General features: G+C 38.5%; 1 protein-coding gene across 1 annotated transcript; it reads right to left on the bottom strand.

Annotated features, from left to right (window-relative positions):
- Positions 1–1,036: 1,036 nt before the first annotated feature.
- Positions 1,037–21,335, bottom strand: TERF1 (telomeric repeat binding factor 1). Its single transcript, XM_065629640.1, has 10 exons — positions 21,248–21,335; positions 17,585–17,680; positions 15,827–15,957; positions 15,116–15,202; positions 13,639–13,788; positions 10,352–10,458; positions 9,104–9,147; positions 8,024–8,088; positions 1,692–1,838; positions 1,037–1,057 (listed from the first exon to the last, which is right to left on the bottom strand). Exons 1-10 carry the CDS (start codon positions 21,333–21,335, stop codon positions 1,037–1,039), a joined length of 936 nt encoding a protein of 311 aa, XP_065485712.1.
- Between the last annotated feature and the right edge of the window lie 786 nt (positions 21,336–22,121).

Here is a 22,121-nt window from a genome sequence, read left to right as displayed (position 1 = left end):
CATTATCAATGACCTTGCATTCCATTGTTATGTCTACCAAAACATGTACCTAACTTTCAGGAAAACTGAGGTTATTTAGAAGACTTTAGCTGACAGGGAAAATTCACTAAAAGAGAAACCTGTTTTTAACAAAACCAGGACAGTAGCCATGAAAAATATCTGAGAGAGATTTATTTTATTATAACCAGTTTGGACAGATGCTTTTTCACAGAATCACAGAATGTTAGGGATTGGAAGGGACCTCGAAAGATCATCTAGTCCAATCCCCCTGCCAGAGCAGGAACCCCTAGGTGAGGTTACACAGGAAGGCGTCCAGGCGGGTTTTGAATGTCTCCAGAGAAGGAGAATCCACAACCCCCCTGGGCAGCCTGTTCCAGTGTTCTGTCACCCTCACTGAGAAGAAGTTTCTTCTCACATTTAAGTGGAACCTCTTGTGTTCCAGCTTGAACCCATGCTTGTAAGATTCCTGTAAAATCAAAACCTTATCCAAAGACAAAGGTACAAAACCCATCTGAATTGATTTTACTTTTAAAAAGAATGCTGTGATATTTTAGTTCAAGTCACTAGGTTCACACCAGTATGGCAGTGGAAAGTATGGGTTTTCTGAGGTTGTGGAACTCTTTTCCACACAATCTGAAACAAGAGAGACAGAATAGTACCATCATCCACCTCTTACAGTCTCTCAGGAGCAGGACATTTACAGTGACCAGCTGACACCTTGGTGGTTAGTTACCTCCATCAGAGCGTATCTTTGCTATCGCTGCCGACAGAGACAGTGGAGAGCACAGATGAAACATCTCTCACAAGCTTTGTCAGCATGGGCTCGTTCCTGAGCCTCTGTTCGGCCATTCAGTTTCAAGCTTTCCCTTTCCCACTGGTCTACAAGAAGCTACTTCTCAAGACAAGGCAGGTGGCGCAACATAATCAAGATGTTAAGACTAGTATCATACTGTTACTTTCCATACGTTTTCCATCACTTCTATGAGATAAAAAGTGCTATTATGCCAATATACATAAATTCAAAATAATCTTCCACCTAGAACTTAAGCTTAATTCTCAAAAAAAACCCCAAACCAAACCAAAACCAGCACCTTTACTACTTATAAATATCAAATTACATGGAGTATCACATTTTTAACTGCAAAAAAAAAAAAGGAATCAGTTTGTAAAATTAGCATTATCAATACATACATATTTTTTGGTATCACTTACTGACAGAGATGACAAGTCTGACCAAAATTTAAAAGTGAAGCAAATCAGATTAGAATGGGTTGTATGGCAGGAAGTAAAAATGATAAAAAGCTCAATCTGACTAGAGACACAACCCTTTAAAAATACAGAACCCTTGACTCACTATTAGCCTCTATCAAGCTAAACACGTTCACAGCCATTTAATACACCTATGTACATAATTGACCTTTCTTAAATCACTGCAAGCATCTTCACATTTCAGAAATTAGGTCATTTGTTGTGTGTAGGTAAGAGGCCATGCTTTACATTTAAGTCATAATTACCCAAGCAAGTGAGCTTACATGAATGTTTTACACCTATTATTATTCTGCTTCATGTTTTAGGATAGCAACACTGCTGGAGACCGAGACTGAAGTTATTATTCTAAAAAGTTAGACTAGGTCCTTCCGTAGGGAAAAGTCAAGAAGAGTTGTTTCCTGTAGCCCAAATTAGCCTTGTTCGATCCTGCACAGTGTTCTCCACCGGTCTTTTAACATGACACTAGTTCGGTTGTTGAAGTCGCCATGGACCAAAATTTTAGCCCAATTACCCACTCCAAACTCCCTTACTCCTGATTTCAGTGCCAAGTCTTCTTTGTAAGTCCATCGCTAGGGGAAGAACAGAGAAAAATGCTAAATATATGAACAGAGAAAGGTACTAATGTAATGGCTATGCTTATAGCAAGTATAAATGCAAGTTTTTATACAGCTCTCTGGTTATTACAGAGTACAGATGCCTGAGGGTCAGTAGGGTCATTTTGATTTCTTTTGAGCATCATAATTTGACACTAATTACAGCAACAAGGGTTACTAAGTCAAGTGTTACAACACAGTAGCAGATATCACCTGGAACGAGACCCACACGCTTTCAACATCCACAAGTTACAGGAGGAAAAGAAAATAGACATTGGGCAAAGTTTTGCTTCATTCAAAACATGCTTTCCAAAATTGTACTTTATTAGCTAATTGAGCTTGGACAAACCTTGATTGATCTGAGCATGCATTACAAAAGAGAAAGCATTTTGTGACACATTAACCTAGGCAGTGAGAATCAAGATGCCATTTACCAACGACGAAGGAATTTCAGTGTGCTTAGAAAAAACATGCTGATAGGGGCAAAATGCTACATATTGCATTTGAAAGTGAGATCAGCCACATCCTCAGTTGACTGCTATGCATTTGTTTTTGGCCATTTGTTGAGCCCACTACTTAAGTCTTGCTGTCATGATTTTAAGCTTTTTAATCTTTAGGGGATGACATTTTTCTCAGAAAAGGAGAGAAAATTACTTGCAGTTATATATCTGTAAGCAATCCCTTCCAATGAAGTTCTCCAGCATACTAGAGCTTCCTTAGTTGCTTCTCGATACAAATATCTCAATACAAACAATTTTAAGGTCGCGCAAAGGATGAAAGAAAATGGAATTAAAAAAAGATTTTATTTTTAAAAACTTACATTTACAATAGAGTGTGAGAAGAACTGTGTATTAGCTTTATTTTCTTGTAGCTTTATAGAAATATGCATATATATAACTAAAGTTTAAAGATCCTATATATACTATAATTCCTATTTTTAACCACTGCATTTCTAATATAGGTGTATTACATACAGTCATTTTTTTCACTCTGGAATAGCAAGTAGCAACTTATTCTGCTAGAATCTGATCCTCTATGAATGTCTTCAAATCCTTCCTTGCTTAAGACACCACTAATCATAGTGATCCACGATCAGCACACCTCCTTCAGCAAACTGAGCTGCACACCATCTATGCAAATATAGGACAGGATTCCCAGCTGAAACAACTGTGTAGGAAACCTGTTTCTAAAAAGTACATGTCAATTTCTATGTCACATGTCAAACTGCAGTTTGATAGCATGTTCTTCCTAAATGTATTCCCCAAAATCTGAAATGTAAAGACTTAATTTTGAGAAAAAAAAAAAGTGAACTTAAAATTGTTAATGAGATTGAGATGTATAGAGAATTGCATTGTGTAGCTGTTCCATTTAATTTATCTGTGTTCAATTCTGCTTCTTGCACTGGAGATGTCCTGCTGCTTCTGATGGGCTCAAAGAACATAGTAAGTTATGAAAGGAGACAAATGGTCAATTTTCACTGGTCTCATGCTGGCATTTCTATGAGTACCAACAGATACCATATTAAAAACCATTAGTTACTGGACTTTTACAAAATGTGTATGTGTTTATGTGCATGTCATGAGCAAATGACTGCTGAAAATCCAACCAAGAAATTCTTATTTCTGAATTTAACCATTGCCTGTGCTTTACTTACTTTGGAGTTGTTCCAAAATAGCAAAAAAAGTCAGTGTTTTTGTTCATAATAGCACTATGAAATATACATAGGTGATCAAAAGCACTGCAATTACTCATGTTTGGTGTGCAAATGCGAAATAATTAATGTCTTGTATACCTTTTCAGGCCTCAGTAGTTAAGAAGCATTTACAACTAATGGTCTTGCCAGTCAGAACAGTTTAATTGACAAAGGAGTGAACTATTTGTAAAATGATATACTGTCTAGCGCCTCCTTGTCTCATGAATTTTATTCACTGTTGTTATGTACCATATGCTGCTTAACTGACACAGATTTGGTGAAAACAAGAAAGTGACAGTCACATCCCCCAGCCTGCGCAGGGACTCCAGGTCCCTGGGGGCTGAGCTCCAGAAGCCAGGCAGGAGGGTCCTGGGCTGGAGCTGCTGGAGGAGGCTCCTGCTTCTAATGTACTTAACAGTTTTGTAGCCATCAGGATCTGGTTGAGCATTCCTGAGATTAAATGTATATAATCCTCAGGTGATGGGACACCAATCCATTGCTAATGCATCATTTGTAACCAAACCTGTAGAGCCTTAAAAACATGTAGCTTGAAGCACAAAAAGAGAGGCTTACCAAAATACATACAAGATCTCCTCCTGTAAGTAACAAATCACTTCCAACTATCAAATGGATAACTGGCATTGGCTATAAAGCTGGAGGGAACCTGAAAGAATCAGGCTATGGCCGACCTTTACAACTGGAACTTTCAAGATTGTGAAGAATTGCGTAGAAAGGGAAATGCAGTTGCAAAGGAATAGCCTCAACTTACAGAAATCGAGGCTCGATACAGCCATCTAGTAGAACAGAGGAAATCCATGAATTACAGGTGAGTATGACTTAACTCTGCAAATAATGTACCCAGTGGAAATGTAAACCTTGTGGTGCTGTCATTAGACAAATGCATACCATCTTGCTTGTGCGCAAGGGGTAGCTGGGAAAGACAATCCAGGGTAAGCCAGTATGATTGTCAGTGACACAAGAGGCCCATGTGTCCAAGGATGCTCAGATATATATATCCCCATGGATGAAGGATTTCCACCCCCTGCCCCACTTTCCCCCTCTCTTAATGACCTGGAACCCATCTGGGGATCCTTAAAAGATTCTGCCCTTCGGAGCAACAACAATTGAGGCACTGGGGATGGGTCAGGTGACAATATTGAGCACTATTTGTGCATGGTTCCCCCCTCCCCTTGATTTTAAACTGCTGAAAGTGGCAGAGGTGTGTCTCTGGGAAGGAAGGATGTTAGATAACATTCAGCCTGATCAAAATTGTATTTTGGTTCTTCCGCAACAAGTGAAAATTTGGCATCTACACAAAGTGTAAGCTGAGGTATGTGAACATCAAACTTCACATCTGAAATTTGGACTTATTCCAGCTTCATGCAACTATCAGTGCCTCTTTGAGAAACTATGATCACTGATAAACCTCACTACACAGTGAAAGAATTGAGTGGTAGTAGTGCAGCTGCATTTCTAAATAGTCGGAAACCTAAAACTTGTCTGAAGTAGTCAACCGCTTATCAAAAATACTTCATTTTTCCAATACATCCTGTTCCACAGATCTTTCGCAACATTAGCAGTGATTTTTTTTTAAACTATTATCAAAAGGCAAGAGATTCCATTGGAACCATCTAGTTCACCTCATTTCAGAGCATGCCAGAAAACTTTCAAAAATAAAATCTTTATTCAAGTAACGCAGTTATGCTTGACCTAGAGCACCAGATAATTCAAATCCTTCCAGCAGAGACAATCACAACCCTTGTTACTTGTTATAATGATTAATTACATTTGCTGTTAAAATGGTTGGGGTTTTTTTGACTTGTTTTTCTTCTAAATTGCTTATATTGAGCTTTTTAAAAACCAGATTTATTCAGTTTAACATATAAATGAGGAGCCTGCCTTACAGGTAAACCAGAGACTGACTTATTTTCTTTTCACTGAAAAAAAGCAGTACAGAGCAGTGATGCAGACTCTAGCACTGCACTGCTACAGGCTGCCAGGACTGGTTGAGAGACTGGACATAATGCCGCACCATCCTCAAGCCAACGCAATCACAGCACCCAGTCCAGAGCAATGTGACATTTGGCTAGCTCAGAACGCTGGCAGGGCAAGCTTGACTTCACCAGACAGACTGTGCAGACATCCCCTCACATATCTAATTATCTTGTTATTCCTTGAGTCAGTTCTGCTCTAGTAACCCATCTTCCCTTGATTGTGCATGTTGGGACTCTGCTCTGATTTTTTTTTTTCCCCTCCAAGTTTAAATACATGGATTTTTTTTCCCCATAGAAGTCTGACTAAACTTCTGAAAACCCAGATTTTCAGACACGTTCTTTAACTTAAACTGTCAGTCAGATTTTATACAACTCACAGGACTTGCCATACACATACAGGATATAAGAGTGGAGCACAAATAGATGCCTAAATTCTGTGTCACTTGCAATCCCTAATTTAGGACTGAGAAAAATAAAGTACACTTCCTTTCAATAGGACTGCAGATTGTTGCATGCAGCTAACTGAAAACACAGCAGTGAAAGGCTGAAAACGGGCACTGAACCATTGCAATGAAATGCCGTTTACAAAACAAGAGCAAACAATGCCAACATTGAAAGAGGCACTACATGGAAAAGGAAGTTCTTGAAGTCAACAGCTCTGACATTCATTGCATTCTTTCATGCCTGCAGACAATTTTTTAACTCAGATTATTAAGCAGAGGAGCAGATTTATTGTTTAAAAGGCTAATAGCATTGCTTTCTATACAAGATTTATGAGAGATCTCACTGGCAAGGAGTATGGCATAAATATCACACAGACAGCAAATGCCTACTTTTCTTAGTGTTTCAGGAAACATTTTGAATCTTAATTTCTTTCAAGTTTTTTATAAAATTTTCAATGTGTTCTTCACTACTATCAGATGCAGTTTTCTATACATTTAGTCTTTACATTTCAATTAAGGTTGAATTATAATAACAGAACTAAGCACAACATCTATTTTCTTCTAGTGAGATCTGCCCTAGACCTGGATACAGTGCTTGTAGCTGACCCCTGTAATAGACTACCTCAACATAAAAATAAGTGAATATAAAGCTGTCATTAGCTCTGTGTCAGTTGTGCTCCAATTAGTTTAAATCTTGATGTTGAAAACAAGATTGATGGAAGTGTGCATGCTTACCAGCAACTGGCTGACAAGGTACTTATCCAGGTATATGCAGTAAAAGTAGATTATTATGTTTTTGGAGGCAACAAGCAAATCCGGTAAACGTGGAATATTTTTTTTTTTTTTCTTTTTTTAGGATACTGATTGTATTTCCAGTTTTAAGGAAGCTCTCAGTGATTTAATCATTCCTGAGACTTGTGAGAAAAAACAAACTGTTTATATGTAGTGGGGAGCTTAACTTCCAAGGATAGACGAGTTCTCAAACAATTTAAGGACAGCATGTAACTGAAGATTTGACCAGTGCTTCAACTTCAGTGAAAATGTTTAAAGAACTAGGAGTAAGTACAACTCTCCTCAAGGATAGGCTAAAAAAACATAAGCAGGTTTGCCCTTCCTTGTTATATGAAAAAAAAAAAAAAAAAAAGTGTCAAAATGAACACCAGAAAAGTGAAACAGCTCACACCAAAATAGATGTTGGTAACTTGTGCTGTTATCTAAACAGAAAGACTCCATATTGCTTCCTAAGAGATATTTTCCAGTGGAATTCAACAACAGAAATGCATTTATTTAATATTAATTTCATTCAGAAGTGTTTATCATAACTGGAGAAATGTGGCTATGTGCAAAAAATCAGTTCACTCCAACATCAAATCAACTTCAAATTGCCTTCTATTAAAGCATACACTTCTGTACTTCCCATCAATTGGGACTTCTAGCATTAGTGAACATAGCAGAATTATTTTAAAGTAATTCAATGAAGTAGGCTTACTCATGGAGAGAATGCAAAGGACTATTTGACATTTAGCATTATAAAAAGACCCTATTTATTTGGGAAACTATTCTAGTTTTTATAAACCAAGTAAATGTATGTTTTCACCTCACACGAAGAGAATACTGAATTATAAAATTGCTAAATCATTAACCTTCTAAGTGGGAAAACAAAACGTCTTGATGTTTGCCCAAAACTCTCATGGGTAAATGGCATCCTGAATTCTTTAATCCAAACAGAGGAAATAATTTTTTTTCCACACGTTTTAAAAAGACTAAGCTTTAGTAACAGTATATTTCAACAAATTAAAGGCTCATAAGTATCAGCAAAAAATATTTAAGACTGCACAAAAAAGTACTTTTCTTTTTCAAAGGCAGAAATTAGAACCTGAAAAACAGTTTCAGGAGCTGTAGCACAGCTTGAATAATGTGGAGAAACTTAAACCCTGGCATTTTGGAGATAGAGTCAAATGAAGTCGGCAAAAAAATTCTATGCAGTGCAGATTAATTTTATCTTAATTTAGATAGAAAATGGGAACAAACCTGTCTTTTTCGGCCACAAGCCGAAGCATCTCCATGTTTTTTCACATTTTGCAAGTTGTGCAGACCTAGAAGACAGTTAATATACATCCAGACCAATGAAGAGTCAACATTAAGGCAGCAGCTTTGCATTCAACCATTTACATGAGGCAAGAATGTAAACTACTTTGATATGCTTTGACAGACTGGGAAAATTGCAGTGTCTGTTTATATATGAATATACTTCTATATACGTATAGACACGAATCTCACCTTAGTCCAAGTCTGAACAGTCTGTTCAAAAAAGTCACTATATTTTCTATGCAGTAGAGCTCACAGAAGACTTTATTTTAAACAATTAAGTAAAAATTGGTACAGAATAATGAAACTCTTTTTTTCATTTTGGTAAAAATATTTTTACTATTCACTCTGCTCTGATTTTACATAGTAAAAATGGGAACTAACCATCAATCAGAGCAGGTTCCCTCATTTCCACAGAACACACGTGAGGTTCTAACTGTGGCAAGCATCCAGGGCATCTTAAGAGTTTCTCCTTCCAAGTACAATGTGGCCACATGCAGAAGCTACTATGTCATGTCTTTGGGGTAAGAGGGTGCTAATGGTTTTCAGAACATACTTATAAATATATAATTCCATGCTGTAAGTTTTTAAAAAGTAATATCAGGAAGACTCATGAACATCCTAACTTTTTTTAGTTCCTTCCCACCAAAGTTATCTAGGTCAGAAGTCTGGAAGAGACAAGTTTCACTACTCCACTGACAGCTTTCTTTTGCACAGAGTACCATAAATCCCGGTAAAGCAAACAAAAACCCAAGCAAACCAGAAATATTGAATGATTTTACAAAATGAGTTGCCAGAGAACCTTTAGCCATTTAATAGCTTCCTAAATGTGGCAACCACCAAATCTGCATTTGTGCAGACACCACAAACAACAATTGGGAGGGTTTTTTTCCCACCACAATCAATTTTCTGTTAATCCAATTACACTGGATAGCAGTTATCAAACCACCAACCCAGTTATTGCAGAAACGTGGGGGAAAGAAAATGTTTGACATGACAGTTACATGAAAGTGTAATACTCACTCTGAAGAACACTGTTCGCTCTGCACTTGAATCCTAAATGAGGCCTGTAAGGAACATAGAATTGAAGTAAAAATACGCAGAACTTCATGAAGTATCTATGACCAAGAGCAACAAAAAAAAAATCCCACAATAAGGTAAAAAATATTTTTTACGTCCCCAGGTGACTGATTTGTAATACTCTGTTGCTCTTTAATTGATCTTTAAAAGAAAAGCCAAAGAATCATTTTATAGGCAGCAACTTGCCATTTGTGATTCAACAATATTTAAATAAAATGTCAAGATTTCTCTATAGAAACAGTGGCATATAAACACTAACTGCTTCAGTCCATTAACCCTCTTAATCTTGTCTCCCTATACCTGGAGGAGAAGTATATGAGACATTACACATTTAAGTTGAAGACATCAAGCATTTTACACACCTTCTACACAATCTAGGAATTGTTTCCATAGGTTTTTTGATCAAGTGTTTCATCATACCTCTCAGATTTGACTGCGTTAGGTGCTGTCCTTCTAAAAAATCATCTTATGACCTGACTTCCTATATACTCTGTCTGTATCAGTCAATTTCCTTAACTAAATGATGTCAGATATTCCAAGTGCAAACCTGCAGAAATACAAGCTCTATCCCAACTAAAGACTATAATTTATTTTCCACGAAAATCACGTGGTGATAAGCCTAGAATATTAGTATTTTTCAAAATAAAGACAGAGGAGCAGGGGAAGAACTGGGCTTCGAGTTCCCCCAGCATTTTAGAAAAGTATGTAACTGTTTTGAGGGTTCACATTGCCAGAATCATGAAGTAACATAACTGTTTCCCATCACACTAGTATCATTAAGAGAATCTTGTTTTTAGCTGTAAGGAAAAAGTAATTGACTAATTTCCTTTCCTTATCCTCTTTCTTCTCCAGAGGTCCTATAGGTTGAAATTAGGAGGGCAGGACTAAAAGGAGCTCAATCAAGCATAAAGAAAAAAAAAATGTGAAGTGTTTTTATTGTTATATAAGACTGACAGCTGTTTCAACTGAAAAATGTGCATCTTCAACAAGTACTTAAACTTAAGGCAAAGCTATTTTATGTAAATGCCAAAAGTTACAACTATAGAGAAGCCCAAACTTAAAAACAGAGAATGTGCTTATAGTTAATTTTCTATTGGACAGTAGTTTGGAATTTAATATCCTTCCTTCTACCTATTCTTACTTCTAGAAGTTTCAAGTTACTGTCCAAGCAATACGATGCTTAATACAAACCTTTGGTTTGTTTTCAGATTACTTTCATCGTTTTCGTCAACATTCACAGTTTTGTTTTGCAGTGCTATTGCTCCCAGTCCTTTAGATTCTACCTGTTTTGTGGCTGCCTGTGAGAAATGGAAACAATACTTTAATTTTAAAGCCAGCTAGTACCTAGACAGCAGTTTACACTAAGATTAACACGTGTACTCTCTATGAGGACTAACAGTGCTTATTTCACAGACCCTTCAGAGGTATTACTCTTAAAATAAGTAGTTTCTAAACAACTGTAGTGTGTTGAGATCCATTAAGATCTTTATCAGCCAATAACTCAAGCGAAATTTTAGTCATAGCCACAAGTGATATTTACATCGACACACAGAAATACAATGAATACTTGCATAATAAATGAACATACAGATGTGTGAAATACATTGCAGAGACTAAGACTGCAAATACTATCGAAGTACACCAGTGTCTGTTTTTATAACTAGATCAGTAACTGAAAACTGACAGGCTTCACCAGTTCATCTAGTTTTGTAGTGCATGGGAGAATCAAGCATACCTACGCCACTTTCAAAAGACATGTCTAATCTGACTTTAGGCTTGTAATGTAACCTTTCCTATATTAGCAAAACAATTTTCTAATATTCTGCCTAAGCTTTTAGGCACAAACTAAGATTATTTCTCCCCCATTCCCAAGAGGAGAAAGGTATAGTTAGTTACTCTTTACAGAATATCCAGAGGATCTTAAGATTGTACTTTTCCCCAGATTCTTCCCACTTACTTGCTATAATAAATAACACCTTCAAAAAAACCCCCCAAATCATTGCTTGGTCCACACAAGGTCATTCTTGCCACTTCGCTATCAACTTTCTTCTCTAGCATCTTAAGGTATACCAGAAAAAAAAAAAATCTGGGTCGTGCACCATCATTACTAAGCAGAGCCAACTACCTTCCATCCAACACTGTCTATACATCCCAGAAGGTGATCTGTTTTGTAACACTCAAATATCAAAATGATTCAAAGTTGACAGATTCACTACAGGCTTCACTTTTCTGCTTAGCCAGTTGCTCCCACTTTTCACCTAGTTCTTCTTTCAGGGCTTGCTTTTGCCTCCTGTTAATTTTCTGTCCAATTTTCCATCCAATTTTCAGTCTTCCTGAAATCTTAACGAGTCCTTCACAATAGCTTGCAGAATCTCTCAACGTTTATCAGAGTCAGATAATATTTTAAAAAGTTATTTCACTCATTTGTCCATGAAAATACTGGAAGGTATTCTGGTCACAGAAAAATTATGAAGTATTCGATCAACGCTTTCTTGGTATAGGTCCTTTTTCCTTGTAATGCATTATCTGCAGACTGTTCTTAGGGCAGCTAACCTATAAGAGTTTATTGAAGCACAAGAACTTCGTCAACAGTAAGAGCTGCAATCCTGTAGGTTCTAAGCTCAACAATAACCTAGAAAAAGTAGCCCACAAAACAGTCTAGCAGTGCAGGCCACCTTATGGTGAACGAAAAGCTGGACATGAGCTGGTAATGTGTGCCCACAGCCCAGAAAGCAAATCATATTTTGGGCTGCATCAAAAGGAGCGTGGCCAGCAGGTCAAGCGAGGTGATTCTGCCCCTCTACTCTGCTCTGGTGAGACCCCACCTGGAGTTCTGCATCCAGCTCTGAAGCCCTCAGCACAGGAAAGACATGGACCTGTTGGGGGGGTTCCAGAGGAAGGCCACAAAAATGATCAGAGCACTGGAGCACCCCTGTTGTGAGGAAAGGCTGAGATAATCAGGGTTGTTCAGCCCACAGAAGGCTCTGAGGAGACCTTATTGCAGGCCTTCTGTACTAGGGGGTCTATGAAAAAGGTGAACACAAACTTTTTAGCAAGACCTGCTGCAATAGGAAAATGGGTAATGTTTTAAAGAGGGTAGATTTAGACTAGATGTAAGGAAGACATTTTTTACAATGAGGGTGGTGAAACACTGGCACAGGTTGCGCAGAAAGGTGGTAGATGCCCCATCCCTGGAGACATTCAAGGCCAGGCTGGATGGGGCTCTGAGCAACCTGATCTGGTTGAAGATGTCCCTGCTCATTGCAGGGGGGTTGGACTAGGTGACCTTCGAAGGTCCCTTCCAACCCAAACTATTCTATGATTATACTTCTATATACGGCACCAGAAGAAAGAGATGAACAGTTTAAGCTAGAGTGTTTTTCTATAGAGAATGCAGGGTACACTGCTGGGAAATGGTCATGTGTATTGCACAGCAGAAGTGGGAACTCTTCACAACATTGTCTCCCCCATGTCCCTGAGTAACTCAGTCCAAAATAAAGATTTCAGAAGTAAGATTTGCAACATTGGTGCAGGTAGTAGGATGGATGGGCAGGTAGTGGGTGTGCAACAGAGGGCCTTGGTATGCTAGTATGGAGTTCCAGGCCTCTGACATCTCCAAGCCTCCATCTCCTCCTAGACTCAAAGGAATAGCCTTGAAAAATAAACTTGAAAAGTGACAACCAAGTGAAGCCATTAAAAGGTATTCCTTGGACTACATTTCAACCGCATTTAATAAGTTCTCTAGTCTCTCTTTCTGGTAAGAAAATGAAAAGCCCAGAGGAAATTTAGGTTTGTTTATTTAAAATTTTCTTATTATTACTTTTAGATGTTTGTGCTTTTGTAATTGAGAAATTCAATATTGTTTTATAGGAAGTAAACATAAGAGAAATTCTTTACAATCCTCCAGAAGACAAACTGCAGGAGGAATGTTGTTCTTGCCAATTCTAAAAATCACTTTTGAGCAAGATCATTTGTAAGGAGCTTTTTTGTTTACACAAAAACACGAATAACAGTTTTCTATCTCCTAACTCCTCTGATGTTCCTAAAGCTTTCAGTCAACAGGTCTTGATCTTTTAGTTTTCGTATGAGAAGTCATACAGACAAACAAACAAAATAAACATTAAATATATAGTTACATTATTTTTTAAGGAACCTCAGATAAGAACTGCTTCTCTTAAATATACCACAATGACAGACCTCATTTTACTTATGCTTTTTTTTTCCTAACTATTTCTCTAATCAAAACAATTGTGGAAGAAACATTCACAGAACATACCTTAGAGGAGTCTTATTCCTAGTAACTTTCTCCTGAACATATAGTCAACCATTTTTTTAATTAATAAGAATCCAAAGAAAGATTAAGCTTCCTTTTCATCTAATACAATATCTGAATACTGTCTAAACAACTCCCTTGAAAGTATAAATTGATCTTATTAAATAACTATTTGAAATAAGTTTTGAAAATAGTTTTGACGTACCTGTATTAAGAAGTTAGTTTCATTTCCTTTCATGAAAGGTTCAATGTAAGACTTGATTTTACTTATCAAAAGATTGTAATTGAAGCTTTGGAGAAGGGGAACGTATGGATCCTTGCTCTTAATTATGGTTGCCAGCTTCATCCTTAAAGGCTATGAAAAGCACAGCTTTATACAACACAAAAATAGATCCTGCAGTAAAATGGGCATCTATGCTAAATAGGACATACACAACACGACGATTATGTAGTTTTCTGAATATGGCTATACAACTTCATGCTATGGTTTGAAAAGGCTCTAAAGTTAAGTAGGCATAATACCAGGAGTTAACCACTTACTGAGCACATAAAGTGTAACTTTCTGGAGAGCGTCATTCTCATTCCTTTATGAATAACACTGAAAGCAGAGTTGTCAACAAAGCAAAAACACCCAGAAAATGCCACTCGTTACTGGGTTCTCTTTTCTCATTTGCTGCCTCAAAAAGACTGCCACTGAAAGTGGGTTACAGTGTTCAGGAAAAGGACTATTTAGTACAGTAGCATTAAAGACACACAGATATGATAATTGCATTTTCATGTTTTGTTTACAAAAAACTCTGAATCTTACAGAAACCAGTTTATCCAAGAATTAACTTCTGTGTACAGGTTGCATTTTTATTTATGAATTTGAATACTATTACCACAGCCTACACTTTCCAAATAGCTGAATCCTCCAAATGAAAAGTGTATCTGAAGATTAAGTTATACACATGCTACTATTTACATAGAACATGTGTCCTAATATACCAGAGGAAGATAGAGGCAGCATTTTTGCCTTTTTTTCTTTTTTACCTGCAGTCCTTCTTTTGCTCTTTTCTCCACCCCAACAAATTCAGATGTGTGCACTAGCTATTATTTTTAAAGAGATACGTAGATTCAGTCAACATCAAACCAGGAAGTGGCCTGATCCACATATGTCATCTTTTTCAGAGGCATAACAACATTCACTCTGTACAACAGATGCAAATGAGCTTTCCTTCCTTGTGATGCTTTGGTGTGTCGAACACTAATCGACAGAGAAAAGTAGAGTGCACTGCAACTGTTCAGAAAAAGTCAGCAGATTGATTATTAGGGAGTTACTATGTCTCTGCCAGCATATTTATGCTGTCTTTACTCTGAGAAAACAGCAATACCAAATTCCCAGAATCTGTAGTGACACCTCACTCATACGAAGTGGCAAAGGGGATGAAGTTCAGACTGATGCTGCTCACAGTGAAGAACAACTGCTGCTAGAAGCATTTTATCCCCCTAAATCCTCCATTATTTCTATTATATCAATCCCCTAGCCACAAATTTAGTTTTGTATTTACAAACGCAACAGGTGTGACTGCATAGGCAGTAATTAGGGCAAAGCTATGCAGGTAGCATATGTTAACTTTGGAAACCCATTCCACTCTTCTCTGAAAATGAGAGATCTTAATGTAAGTTAAGCAAGTTATTACCTTATCTGATTCAGAGTCTGTAAACAGCCTTTCAAGAACTTCAGCAGCCTCCTTGAAATATCCACTTTCCATATAGACTGCTACAATCTACAATAAATGTAATTACAAGATATCCTGAAATACATTTCACCTGAGATTCAGAAAAAAAAAAGAGAAATCACACTTTGACAGTTTTGTAAGACTTCAGAAATCCAGAGGATTATATATTCAAGGGTTACGAACAATTATCTAGTTACAACAGTTAGTTCTGAAGTAATATTAAGCCTCATGTATAAAGGCCTAAAACCTCTCCATTGGGCATTTAAAAGGACTCTCCTAAAAGACTTTCCCAGTTCCAGTAGCCATCAACATGTTTTTACACGTCTCTTTGAAATCAAAACTCCTCTGATACAAAAAGTTATTTTTAAGAAAAAAAAAATTCTACTCATATTTTAAAGCTCAAGATATTAGTGTTTTGAAATTGATCTCTCAATTGCTATCTCTTTTTTCAGATGGGCAGCTTTTGAAACTATTTTGAACTGGGACAAACAGGAACCAATTTAGATAGGAAAAGGTCACCTGCACAGACCTCTTTACTCTGTACTTGAAAATACAACAAATTTAGAAAATTCAGTTCAGCTTGCTAATAGCCAAAGCTTTTTGTAAAAGGAGCCCTGTTTCAGCAGAATGAATAGGTAGCATCCTGAAGCATTTTGAATAAGTCACACAGACCTGAATTTGAATCAAACAACGAATATCTTCATGAAGCTTTTCAAGTTTAATTTCTTCCCTTTCAAGCGAAGTCCAGAAAGACAGAGCAGATTCCAAAGGTGAAATTCTTTGATCCTTTTCAAAATGGCATTCTTCAGGGGGAAAAAATATTTAAGAAACTTAAAGGATAAATCTAAATATATTACATTATTTATACAGAGTAAAGTAACATGTACTATACATAATTTCAATTCTTTTTCCTCAAATTATTTTAAATATCTCTCTTTAGGTGTGCTTAAGAGACCTGAAGTAACTGCCCTCTTTTCAGAGAGATTGGTTCTTCCTACCCTTGCTAATAACATTACTGTTGCATTTTTAAGGGAGAATGTGTGTCTGCTAATTATTGTTCACTTAAAATTCCACTTGCAATAGTGCAATATTGCAATTCCACTTGCAATAGCATCAAGTATTTGGGCTGGCATTAATAACACTCTTGCATTAAGCTTGGCATCAGATATCAAAACATTTGCTATTGCTACTGTTAATTTTGTAATATAACTACCATCTTTTTTTTTCTTCCCTCCTGAGTCTCTCTGTATTCGCACATCTTTTGTTATATTTGAAAGGGTTAAACAGAGATGAAAATTCAAACAGCTTAACACAAAAGCATCACTGAAAAAGCAGAAGCAACCTCTGTGTCATTGTACTGTTGTGCCAACACCAAGGTTTGTGCAAACTCCCAGCAAGTAGGATCAGTGACCAGTTCTGGCAGAAATCCAGCCCTGCCAACTAACCATCCCCTCAACACCCTAGACACAGTTTCCCAGTCTGGTCATTGCACATCTGCACAAGTGAGTGCGCCAGCATAACAGATGCAGTAGGAGATGGCAGGTGCACAAAGCTGCTTTTCTTCCATGGCATTGCCAGCTTAGCTCAAGATGTTCACTGAACTATAGCCTCACTTCTTCCTTCATTTTACATGACATCATAGCAGAATCTCTCTCAATATCTTCTTATTCCTGACAGTAAATATTTTTCAGAGAGAAGGTAAACAATTTAAGCAATACTGAAAAATGTAAAAAAATATTTGATACACTTCTTTTTTCTTCCATGCTCACATGGGCAAGACTGCTTTTGAAGTCCTTAAATACCACTGAGTTTTACCAAGCAATGAAAACTTGCAGTAGAAAAGCAAAAACTTGAGTGTGGAAGCAAAATCAGGTTGGCTAAATCAGTAAGTTGTGAGTACAGCCACACAGGGGACACAGTAGTGAACTAGAGTCCCAAGCACCTGCTGCATGCTGAAAGTCTTACAGCCTTCTGTAAGAAACATGAGCAGCCAACCTTTTCATTCATATCCTTATTCCTATTGTCTGTCCTATTTTAACCTCTGGAGTTACATGTGCAGAAAGAAATGTACATTGTATGCTTTAAACTTGCAAATATTGCTCACCAACAGCTTGTCAATCTTTTCCAGTATATTTCTTTTGTTGATGCTACTCTGACAAAAAGACCAATAATTTAAGAAGCATAAATTCATTCAAACTCAAAGCAACTAAATCAGTCAGCACAGAACACTGGTCCTGCATACGCTCAGTCACACGTGGAATACAGTCAGTCAAAAATGTAGACTTCAGCCATTTAATATATATATTATGCAGTATATATATATTACGCGGTAAAGGCTATACAAAAGCATACCCAATACACCTCTGTGCAAGTTCACACAAATCTATTTAAACAAATAAAAAAAAAAAAAAGAAGAATTTGAGTATTTACCAAGGTTTTTTCCTTCTGCAATTCTTATCAAAAGCTGACAGAGATACACTGTTTTTTTCTGATGTGTAGGGATTTTGGAGAGGCCATTAATAAGAGCTGGAAAAGAAAAGTTAAGTCAGTCTTGCTCCAGCACTGCCACAGTGTGGCTAGAAGCATACCAGACACTGTGTTATCAGACTTTAATAATGTATTAAATTTCTAATTCATTAGGAAACTGATGAAGTACACTTAGTTAAATCTCCTTCCATGTTGCAATAACTTAAATCATACTTAAGAATTTGTCCAGAAAAACCTATTCCTCTTGCAGTTCACAACAGAAACCGAGAAGTGGTAGAATGCATCACAGGCTTCTATTCATCAAATTAGAAGATCACAGCATCTTACATAAATAATTGGAGTTTTGTTTTTCTCAGTAGCTTACTACGAAAGACAACTGTCTGCTCCAGAGAACTTTTCTGTGGAATGCCCACAAAACATGAGCCATATGCAGACTGGTAACACATGTTGCTATAGCAATCGACAGACTAAAAGCAGTAAAAGCTACAAGGATAGCTTAGTCAGAAATGTAAATCTACAAGGGAAATCCTCCTCACAAGGTTGGAAGGTCATGAGGATTATTACATACTTTAGAATGGGAGCCACCATGAGATTATTTCTATCATGCTGGTTACTGCAAACTTTGTATTTTAATGTGCTAGATAAAGTAATTTGTCTTCACAGCAAAATACAGGAACATGCAAAATGAAAACTGAAGAATGCGTCAAGTGACTTGTCTGAGCTGCAGACTGAACACCCTAGTTCAGGCCGTGTTTATGTACACGTTTCAGTGTAAGCCTCACAAAAGCCAGGATTCCGGAGTATGGGACCCCCAAGTTTTGCAATGACACAACTAGAGCACATAACATTGTTTTACTCGAAAGTGCTCAGCCTACTTGCTTATTAGTATATGATTGTCTCCCATGAACAACGGATAAGCATGAAATTGCAAATTAATTGAATAGCACCAAATGATTACCTAAGCTAACATCAAGCACGATATTATCATTTGGACTTGGAAGAACACATTCACAACTGCTTCAGTGAAGACAGGTGATACAAGAACTTTTAATTCCTACAGGCAAAACAGGAGGTAAAAAAAAAGAACACTGCTGAGAACAGCAGTGAAGTGCCACTCGTTATAATCACAAATTCGTGTATCTTCCACAGTAGACAATAGAGTTCAATTTCAGAAAGAGTTTGGATGAGTTTAATGATAGATATAAGTGCCATCATCATGCCCTGAAGATGGAGCCAGAGCTTGGAAGTTTTGGAAGTAGGTAGAATACTGTAGCTGAACTATTAAGCATAACAAAACAGGTCATCTTGGCAAGTAGCTTGAGATCTTTCAGCTTTCTCTGTTCTTTTAAGGCGCTCCTACATTAGTGCTTTAATTCAGAGGAGGGGTGCATTTTCAAAGCAAACTTCCTGTGCTTGGTGTGTACTCAAGACCGCTGCATTGTACAGAAATTTAATTCCTTTAGAGTTATTCCAAAAGAAAAAGAACCCTTGAAATGTTTACTGTGTGGACACCAGGTCCTTTGCAGCAATTACAAGTACTGCAAACAAACAGAAAGAGACATAGACTTAGTAGTCTTTTCTAGACTGTTCTTCCTTAGTTTCTCTGTTAATAGTACTCGCAGTCATTAATTGCTCTCCTCCCTATGGCCACTCAAATGTCATTCTCGTCTTACCTTTTGATTAGAAATTCTAGAAATCCAGTTCCTAGTTCAGGTACATAGACCATAATATCCTGTCAAGGCAGGATAAGGTAGGCAAGGCATGTAAGCCTGCCATGTCGTTTTTAAATCCTTAATCCCAGGTAACCAGTTATTTCTACTTGGCAATGTACTGAGCTATACAGTAATATTATTTATATCCTAATAAAATAGCTCATCTTGCTCTCTTAGCCTTCCTACCCTCTGCACTTGCTTCAGTTTGAATTGACCTTGTTGACAGCCAATCATTACTTCATTAGGGTCTCACTTCGACACATGCAAGAGTAATAGTTCTGTATTTCCATGAAAATAAAAAAAAACAAACCCACAACCACTTTTCTAATGCAATCTTATGACTGTGCTTAGCTTTTTTCCCAGAGACTTTTACACTTTTGACTTTGTAATCTTATAGCACCAATATGCCCAACTCTTTCCTCTGGTGCTGAACAGATCAGGAACGAATTGCAAACTTGCTATTAGTTCCCGGCTCCATGCAACCTTACATTCTGTACAGTTTAATTAATTGTTTCTACTAATACAGTCCTCAAAAGGCTTCCTGTTCTTCTCAGGAGATATTCCAATCTGCTTCTGTGTTGACAGTGTCTCTGTTTCCCAACTACATCTTCATGAAATTTCAGTATGATTTTCTCACTGCAACACAGTCCCAAAGCCGAACACAGAGAAGCACCATTAATTATTTAATCTAGCAGCCCCCTGCTCAATGTACTTCATTATCTTATCTTTGGATTTCTTACCTCTTACAATTTCTCATATCAATCTCCTTACTAATCACTCTACATGCCATGGTATTCTGTTCTTTGCAGAAGTTTAAACAAGTCATACAAATACATTTACTTGAGTCAAGAACACACACACAAAAACCACAATCAACCAAAAAATGCAAACAACTCTAACCTGGCATCTTCAGGAAAGATTATTTTTAACAGAAATACTATCATAAATCCATCTAATTTATCTGAGATATAGACATCTGCTTCTACCTGTTAATTGCTCTCACTCTTAAGTATTTCTCATTTTAAATACGTTTTTTCCATTCAAAATCCAGTCAGCAGACTTCATTCCACCTTTGCTAGACTATATAGTTCTTTGAAATACTTCTAGTCTTCTACCATAATCCTGAAGATAAACTCAAGGAAGTCAGTGTATTAAGTAATTCTACTCTGATTTTTTTTACCATATTTGCATCTCTTCACTAAATCCTCCTTGACCTTTCAGTAGCCTTGAACTTTCAGCATCTGAGGTCTCAGCTTCAATAATTGCTGATGGTATATATGCAACCATGCTGTACATTCAAGCTTCGTAGACTCAAAATGATAGATTCACATCAATGCTTGTGTTCACCTAATCATCTAAAAGTTCTCACCCCAAACCCCAGTAACTACTGTTTTATTGTAACTGTTCAGTTTGCTTCCCTCCCTGGTCTCATTTAATTAATAAAACAGCACAAAACTTTGATTACCTTAACGATACTCCAGCAGAGCTGCCATTGCATGCTAAACTCAAACACTAGTGGATTAAAAAAAAACAAACAAAAAAATCGGCCTGCAATGTTTAACTTCTACCACGTGCAAACGTTCCTAATACTGCTTAATCATCTCAGCAGACAACCCTCTATCACTCTAAGAATCTTCTGAAGCCCTTAAAAATCACTAAAAACCTCCTCAGCACCAGCGACCACGACCATTATAAGGCTAAACGCAAGTACAAAACGTGCTTCGATGGAACAAGAAATAAGTGCAGAAGCACTTTCAGTGTGCTAAAACCAGCGTGCTCGAGAACGCTGCCCCCGGCACTTGGCAGAGACACCCGCCCCTCAGAGCGGCCGCAGGTGCCCGAGTTCCGCAGCCGCCCCGACCCGCAGACCCCGAGCGCGGCCGCCGGCCCTCACCCAGCGCCACGTCCCTCCACCGCCGCAGCTGCGCCGCGCAGCCCTCCCCGAAGTGCCGGCACAGGCAGGAGCAGGCGAACTCCAGCATCCAGTCCGCGGCCACGGCCTCCACCGCAGCCGGCGGAACAAAGTCAACGGATCCGCCCGCTGCTGCCGCCTCTCCCACCGAACTCCCGGCCATCTTCAACCTGCGCGCCAACGGCTGCCGGCCCCGCCCCCGCCAACGGTCCGGCTCGCGCTCCCCCGGGCCAGCCCCGCCCCTTCCCGCGCGGCAGCCATTCAGCGCGGCCGCCCCCTCCCGGCCCCGGCCGCCGTCACCTCCGCCGGGGGCCGGTCCTCTGACGGGAGACAGGCGGGGCCCGGGCTGGGCGTGGCCGTGACGTCATGCGGGGCGGGCGGCGGCTTCGTGCGGGGGCCGCGGGGCAGCGGCCCCGTGGGGGAGCGTGTCTCAAGCAGTCTCGTCGGCTTGTGGGAGCCCCTCTGCAGGGCACCCCCGTCACCTCCAGCTGAGGAAACGCCGTCAGGCGGCCGCGTATATATGTGTATATATGTGTATGTATGTGTATATATGTGTATATATGTGTATGTATGTGTATATATGTGCATCTGGAATGTTGTGTCCAGTTCTGGGCCCCTCAGTTCCAGAAGGACAGGGAACTGCTGGAGAGAGTCCAGCGCAGGGCCACGAAGATGATGAAGGGAGTGGAGCATCTCCCGTATGAGGAAAGGCTGAGGGAGCTGGGTCTCTTTAGCTTGGAGGAGACTGAGGGGTGACCTCGTTAATGTTTATAAATATATAAAGGGTGAGTGTCACGAGGATGGAGCCAGGCTCTTCTCGGTGACAACCAGTGATAGGACAAGGGGCAGTGGGTAT

Source organism: Caloenas nicobarica, chromosome 2 (assembly GCF_036013445.1).
Source record: "Caloenas nicobarica isolate bCalNic1 chromosome 2, bCalNic1.hap1, whole genome shotgun sequence".
Taxonomy (NCBI): Eukaryota; Metazoa; Chordata; class Aves; order Columbiformes; family Columbidae; genus Caloenas; species Caloenas nicobarica.
This window is presented reverse-complemented; position numbering and strand designations above follow the sequence as displayed.

What these genes read in the sequence shown, in the direction of transcription:
- TERF1 (XM_065629640.1), bottom strand. Translation starts at nt 21,335, where the DNA reads ATGCTGGAGTTCGCCTGCTCCTGCCTGTGCCGGCACTTCGGGGAGGGC. An exon ending in GTTGTTTGATTCAAATTCAG is followed by an intron (nt 15,203 to 15,826) that starts GTCTGTGTGACT and finishes CATTTATTGTAG; the next exon opens with ATTGTAGCAGTCTATATGGA. An exon ending in AATCTGAAAACAAACCAAAG is followed by an intron (nt 9,148 to 10,351) that starts GTTTGTATTAAG and finishes TGTTCCTTACAG; the next exon opens with GCCTCATTTAGGATTCAAGT.